This window comes from Bombina bombina, chromosome 7, assembly GCF_027579735.1.
Source record: "Bombina bombina isolate aBomBom1 chromosome 7, aBomBom1.pri, whole genome shotgun sequence".
Lineage (NCBI taxonomy): Eukaryota > Metazoa > Chordata > Amphibia > Anura > Bombinatoridae > Bombina > Bombina bombina.
The window spans coordinates 515,330,487-515,338,325 of record NC_069505.1 but is presented as its reverse complement, the minus strand read 5'-3'; the positions used below and the strand labels follow the sequence as shown (position 1 = coordinate 515,338,325).

Below are 7,839 nucleotides of genomic sequence, written 5' to 3'. Positions count from 1 at the left end.
GAGTGACGTCATGAGCTTGTGTGAAAAAGTAACTAAATCGTGTTCTTTTTGTGATAAATAAATATTTTTTGTATGTCATGTGGTGTATATTGTTTGTATGCATCGATGAGTGTATGTTTGTGATAATCTTATTAGTTAGATGTAGCTATATGAGGGTCTTTTCCCGTGTGTCAATGTAAGTCAATGGGAAAATGGATTTGTGTTGTTTTTTTTCTAACACCCGAGATCTCGCAACTTTGATCCTTTGTATTTGGATGAAAAATTATTAAATCTGAAAAATAAATATAGTGTAGTGTTTGTATGAGTGTAAGTGTAGTTTGTGTAATATTTGTTTTGTGATTCGTGGATGTTTATTTTGTCGGTATATGTTTACTACTGGGTTTGAGCTGTCGGTAAAGATTTGTGCGTTGGGTGATTTTTGAGTGTCGGTAAATGAACTCTAAATACCGGAGTCCGTAAGAAACCAGCGTTAGGAGCCTCTAACGCTGGTTTTCACGGCTAACGCCAAACTCCAAATCTAGGCCTAAGCTAGCTACAATATAACTATTAGTTATATTGTAGCTAGCTTAGAATTTATTTTTATTTCACAGGTAAGTTTGTTTTTAGTTTTAAATAGGTATTATTTAGTTAATAATTGTAACTTTAATTTAGGTCTATTTTAATTATGTGAAAGTTAGGGGAGGTTAGGGTTACAGTTAGGGTTATAGGTTAATATAGTTTAATTTAGGTTGTTGCGATGTGGGGGCTGGCAGTTTAGGGGTTAATAGGTTTAGGTAGTGTTGGCGATGTGGGGGGTGCGGTTTAGGGGTTAATAGGTTTAGTTAGTGTCGGCGATGTTGGGGAATGGCGGTTTAGGGGTTAATAACTTTAGTGATTTAGTTCGTGTCGGCGATGTGGAGGGCGGCAGTTTAGGGGTTAATAATTTATTTAGTGATCTAGTTAGTGTTGACGATGTTTGGGAATGGCGGTTTAGGGGTTAATAGGTTTAGGTAGTGTTGTCGATGTGGGGGTGTGCGGTTTAGGGGTTAATAGGTTAGTGTCGCCGATGTTGGGGAATGGCGGTTTAGGGGTTAATAACTTTAGTGATTTAGTTCGTGTCGGCGATGTGGAGGGCGGCAGTTTAGAGGGTAATAGCTTTATTTAGTGGCGGTGGCGGTTTAACATAATTTTGTTTCAGCATTTGCTGGCACATTAGTTACGTTAAATTAAATAGTTTTTTCCAGATCCATTCTTAATTCATATGCATTATTCTATAACTTCAGAATAGAATAATGCATGTGAAATACGTAAATAATGCCGAAACAAAATTATTTTTTAACTAATTGAAAACTAAACAAATTTATATTACTTGCACATTATTTAAAAAGAGGTTTTGGCTTTAAAAAAATGTGGGTATAAAAACAGGAATTAACTTTTAAATACAGCATGTCATATTTACCATCTGACAAAATAACACTATTAATGCATTTGAAATGTTCCACAATATTAACACTATTAGATAACTCCTTTATAGCTCTGCCTTTTTAGTTATTTTTTTGCAGCTACAAATATCCCTTGTTTAATAAATAGAATTTGCACATTTTACTTGAAAATGAAAACTCCTGTCATTTTACACAGTAACCAAAAAATACTATATATCAATCAGAGTCAGAGTTTTATCTTTGGTTTGTTAAAGGGACACTGAACCCAAATTATTTCTTTCGTGATTCAGATAGAGCATGCAATTTTAATTAACTTTCTAATTTACTCCTATTATCAATGTTTCTTCGTTCTCTTGCTATCTTTATTTAAAAAAGAAGGCATCTAAGCTTTTATCATGATTCAGAACTCTGCACAGCAGTTTTTGATTGGTGGATGAATTTATCCACCATTCAGCAAGGACAACCTAGGTTGTTCACCAAAAATGGGCCGGCATCTAAACTTACATTCTTGCATTTCATATAAAGATACCAAGAGAATAAAGAACATTTGATAATAGGAGTAAATTAGAAAGTTGCTTAAAATGTTATGCTCTATCCGAATCATGAAATAAAAAATTTGGGTTCAGTGTCCCTTTAAGGTAAAGTTACAGACGCTGCAGCCAACAGTATTGCAACCCTCTCCTGAAACCAATTTGTTAACTGTGTCCATTGAAAGCTTAATTTAATCTTTTTTGCCATAGAGGTCATGTGTTATAGTATTGTCTTGCAGCTCTGGGTTTTAAAGCAGCTGAAATGCTGTGAGTAATATATTAACAGCTGTTAATTGGTGCATGTTTTTTTTTAAGATACCATCATGAGAAGTAGTTTCTTAATCCTTCCTGGTATTCCTTTTTTCCCTTTACTCCCCTCCCCACTTTTTACCTGTCCATTCACTTTAACTCTCACGTACACAGCAGCCCCTCCTACCCCCTGGAGAACTGGCTGCTGCCCTCTCCATTACCTACAACAGCATGAGCCCATCCCTTAATGTTCTTTACAATTTCATATATAGTTCTTGCTAAGTAGAACCTCAAGATCTCTCATTCTGTTACAAACTATGGATTTAAGTGGCACCACAATACTTCTCCTTATATTCCTAATAACTTGTCTGGTGTTTTTGACTAAATGGGTAAGACCTAGCAAACGTTTGCCCCCTGGGCCAATGCCACTTCCATTTATTGGAAACATGCACCAAGTCAAGACGAATGATCTCATTGAATCTTTGGTTGAGGTAAGTCTGAGAACAGACATATAATTAACCTGTGTAGTTTGCTGAATATACTTGATATAGTTGTACATAAGAAGCGATTAGAACATTTGAAATAAACTAGATATGGTATTGTTACTATATATGCTATGTATACATATCATGGTGTAATAGTATGTGTGATAAGAAGGCAGGCGCAGCAACTGCCTGTGCCTTGTATGCATATTATGGTATAGTAGTGTGTTACAGTGAAAGGCTCACACTACTGAAATGTGTGCTACGTATATGAGTCAGGGTGTAGTGTGTGTGAGGGGTAAACTCTGCTGCTGCTTGTGCTGTATTTGAGCTGTGTATTTATGTCATGATGTTGGAGTGTGTGTGAAGGGGAAGCCAGCACTGCACATGTGTTGTATTTCTGAGGTGCTAGGTGTATTAAGGTGTAGTATTGTGTGAGTTTGTAACAGGGAGGCCAGCATTGCTGCTTTCTGTGCTGTGTATATTGTGTTTTAATGTTGTGTGAGGAGGAGGATGGCACTGCTGATTGCGGTGCTGTATCTGTACTGTGTTTATGGGCAAAGGTGTAGTAGTGTGGGGGGGGGCAGCAAGTATCACTGGATCATGAACTTATATGTGAGCTCTTTGGGGGTGATAAGGGAGGTTGGGGGCTAAGGGGGGATCCTACACAGCACAATGATTTTTTTTTTTTAAAATAATAAAAAAACAAAAAACTTTTAGTTTAGTACTGGCAGACTGTGTGGGTGGGGGAGGGAAGAGAGCTGTTTGAGAGGGTTGAGGGGGTGGGATGTGTCAGGTGGGAGGCTGATCTCTACACTAAAGCTAAAATTAACCCTTCAAGCTCCCTACAAGCTACCTAATTAACCCCGTCACTCCTGGGCATTATACACGTGTGATGCGCAGTGGCATTTAGCGGCCTTCTAATTACCAAAAAGCAATGCCAAAGCCATATACATCTGCTATTTCTGAACAAAGGGGATCCCAGAGAAGCATTTACAACCATTTGTGCCATAATTGCACAAGCTGTTTGTAAATAATTTCAGTGAGAAACCTAAAGTTTGTGAAAAAGATTTTTTTTTTATTTGATCGCATTTGGCGGTGAAATGGTGGCATGAAATATACCAAAATGGGCCTAGATCAATACTTTGGGATGTCTTCTAAAAAAAAATATATACATCAAGGGATATTCAGGGATTCCTGACAGATATCAGTGTTACAATGTAACTAGCGCTCATATTGAAAAAAAAAATGGTTTAGAAATAGCAAACTGCAGCAAAGAACGCGTAAACATTGGGTATTTCAGGACAAAATTTAGAAACTATTTAGCACGGGTGTTTTTTGGTGGTTGTAGATGTGCAACCGATTTTGGGGGTCAAAGTTAGAAAAAGCGTGTTCTTTTTCATTTTTTAATCATATTTTACAATTTTTTTATGGTTAATGATAAGATATGATGAAAATAATGGTATCTTTAGAAAGTCCATTTAATGGTGACAAAAACGGTATATAATATGTGTGGGTACAGTAAACGAGTAAGAGGAAAATTATAGCTAAACACAAACACAGCAGAAATGTAAACATAGCCTTGGTCCTTAAGGGAAAGAAATTGAAAAATGGCCTTGTCCTTAAGGGGTTAAAATGTTGACAACCATTAATGTGTTGGGAAATCACTTAGAACAGCATTTTAACACATCTTCCATGTGCATATGCATATACAAAATCTAATGATAGGGTCAAGTTTAACTAGCGCCATGTTTTTATGGACACGTGAATTATACATGCCGTAGGGGGGAAACGGGAATAGTCATCTCCAGCCTAAATGTACGTGTGCTGTCCTGGGCCGCAATGCATTTTACCATATGTACACTCTGAAACATGACTAACTCAGAACACTGCTATAGAAACCAGTACACTGAGCAAACGTCATGTGGAAGACTACTACATAAATGTGTGCGCGCGTTATGATTAAGTGTTAAACATGGCGGAGGCATTACAGTTTGCAAACAAACAACTGTTTGGGCAGAAATTATGTGTGCAACACTTTAGAATAATTTGATTACATTGTGTATGTGAATATTTCAAAATTAACATCAATAAAATGCAGAAATAGTTTCATGTACGTAAAACTAAATATTACAACTCATTAATTGAGATTTATGGTCCAAACATATTCACACTGCGCACACAAATACATTAATGTAATAAACATGCTAATCTTGAATGGAGTTTTTATTTGCTGTAAAGCACAAATAAGTCACCTCTATCTAACTACATAGGCCACTGCTTGGGATGTATTTAAAGGAAAATGTACTAGAATAATTGCACACATCCTACTATAAATTTTAATTTAGTACTATTTGATTGAATTTGATTATTTAAAATATTTAGACATTATTATAGTGTTATGAATTATTAAAATTATTTTGTTCAAACTTTAAGCAATAGCCAAATGTTTTTATTTTATTAAAAAAAACAAGGGAGGCGATCAAAACCCCTAAACTTAAAATCCCTAATACCATGAAACGGAGAGGCCAATTTATCATTGAGCGGGCGGACATGATCCGCTGTTCGCCGCACATCGATAAACGCCGACAGCATACGCTGTTGGCATTTATAATTACACAAGCATTTCTCGTGCAATGCCGCCCCCTGCACATTAGCAGGAGGTGTCAATCATCCCAATCGTATCTGGTCGGGATGATTGCTGTCCGCCGCCATAGTGGTGGCGGACGAGTTAAGGAAACTCGATCCTGAAGGCTCGCGTGGAAACTGCTGCATTGGCAGCTTAATAATTCGGCCCCTATATCTTGAAATACAGAAAGATCATAATCCCTAATGTGTAAAATCCAGAAAATCAAAATGCAGAAAGAACAAAATCCCTAAATTATAAAAGCCCTAAAATCAAACTCCCTAAAATCCCTAAACTTAAAAAAAAGGTATAAACAACTGATACTGAGCCCAAAACACAACTGCACAGACTTCTTTCTTAAAGTGGCAACTTAACCCCATGCATGCTCACTAGAAGCAGGGGATTCTGTCAGATATTCATACCCTCAAACTGCTCATGCGTGACCGCCATAGGTTTCATTTCCATAAACAAGTGTTTTTTTCTTAAAGGGGCAGGTGGCTAGGATTTTACTGATTACCCTGTGTCTTAAAGGGACAGGTGGAGTGGATTGTACTGATTGCCCTAGGTCTTAAAGGGGTAGCTGGGGGGATTTTAATAATTACCCTGTGTCTTAAAGGGGCAGTTGGGGTGAATTTTACTGATTATCCTGTGTCTTAAAAGAGCAAGTGGGGGGATTTTACTGATTACCCTGTGTCTTAAAGGGGTAGTTGAGGGTGATTTCACTTATTACCCTGTGTCTTAAAGGGGCAGGTGGGAGGATTTTTACTGATTACCCTATATCTTAAAGGGGTAGTTGAGCAGAGACTCCAAACAGTGTGTCACATTCTGAAACATCATGAGCAGAGACTCACATCTCCCCTTTTAAGATACAGAGTAATCGGTAAAATTCCCCCAACTGCCCCTTTAAAACGCAGGGTAATCAGTAAAATCACCCTCAACTATGAAGAGAGATGGAGTAGAATCAGGATACTCCACAAACACGTTTATAATGTGCATGTTGCCATTGCACACAAAGTGGACATTGATAGAATACAAGTATTGGAGGATGGGAAATGTGATTTGCTGGTTCCACGGTGGCCTCAGAGCAGTATGGGTGCAGTGTATTGTCCCCCACATGTTAGATATGCCACGGATATATTCTACTAGTCCCACTTGATATAAGGCCAAGTGTCCTCTGTGTGAGGGAATCCTATGATGGATGTCACTTGACGTGAGGATGGCATTCCTAAACGTCCTGATTATGACAGTGAAAGTGCCTTGAGTCTTCCTTTATGATACAGTATAAACTAATAATGTGCTGCATATAGATTCTGTAGATGTCATAAACCTCAGCATCAGTGAGTTCACACACCCTGCATTTGTAGGCAAGATGGCTAGCATGTTTGATTGTGTTGAGACAGAGCTATCCACGAGCAAGTGAACAAGCAAACTCAGGATCCATATTTTCATAGCCAAATAGTGAATCTAATTAGTCAATCAAATTTGCACTGCTACACAATGGTAATCAAAAAGGCAAGAACAAATAGACCATGTTGGTCATCTGGGACATATTGGCTGTGATGTGTTTTTTAATTTCTAGTACACTAAATCTATGTGAGAACTTTTATAATGATTCTTGACCATATGCAGATAAAACGTATTAAAAACATAGAAGCTCGGGGACTTCCAGGCAGCGGCCATCTTACTGGTCGCACTGAGCTTAAGCTCCTGAGTTATTCATCACCTCTATCTAGTTTTAAACTGAAATATTGGTGAAAGGCCATCTAAATCGGTGAAAAAGCTTGACTGAAGGCACTCTAACCCAAAAGATAGGGTTTTGGACTGTGGTGTGGCCCTCCAGCCCTCAGTACCGGACTTTTTACTTTAAGGCCGTTCCTTATCCCTGAAGCCTCACCTGTTCTCACAATTGCTGCGCCATTGTCGCACGGCCAGCATCTAGCAAGCTAACCTACAGTTTTCCATATACTAAGGCAGAGAGAGTAAGTTATAAGTATATACAACCAGAATGGATACTAGAGAAACGTCGCTATTAGCTATCATTACCAGACTACTGGATGTCCAACTTAAATGCATCTCTGATCATCTGGCAAGAGACTGGGGTAAAGTTTGCACTCCTAAGCCTACAACAAGCCCCTCAAAGATACCAGAAACTGTGCTTAAAGCAGAAGAGGAAATAAGTTATGAAAAACATAACTGGATAGGAGTGACAACTGCCTCGCATATTGACTCCAAGCTCTGGAGTGAACATGGAGCTGTCGCAGAAATTGGAGGTCGGAATGGGAGCCTCGAAATCGGTGCTCCACTCACCACATTTCAAGAGTCACTTACAGAGACCATTAGATCAGAATTCCGCCACCCTGCCTCCACTTTACCTACCAAGGTTCTCCAGATTTCTTATGCTGCAAATCAGGAAGATGGCGGCAGTGGGGCCCCAGCGCATGCTGCCCACTGTATTCCTAGAGTCTCGGGTGCAGAAGGAGAAAACTCAGCTGGGGAATGATCAGGATGTGAAAGCACTCTCCAGCGTCATA

General features: G+C 38.6%; 1 protein-coding gene across 1 annotated transcript in view; it reads left to right on the top strand.

Moving 5' to 3' along the window:
* Positions 1-2,402: 2,402 nt before the first annotated feature.
* The window catches only part of LOC128666934 (cytochrome P450 2F3), a 213,793-nt gene continuing 208,356 nt past the window's right edge, over positions 2,403-7,839 (top strand). Inside the window, exon 1 of the mRNA XM_053721755.1 lies at positions 2,403-2,691. Coding sequence (XP_053577730.1) covers positions 2,518-2,691 — 174 coding nt within the window. The 5' untranslated portion in view covers positions 2,403-2,517. The remainder of the gene's footprint in view (positions 2,692-7,839) is intronic.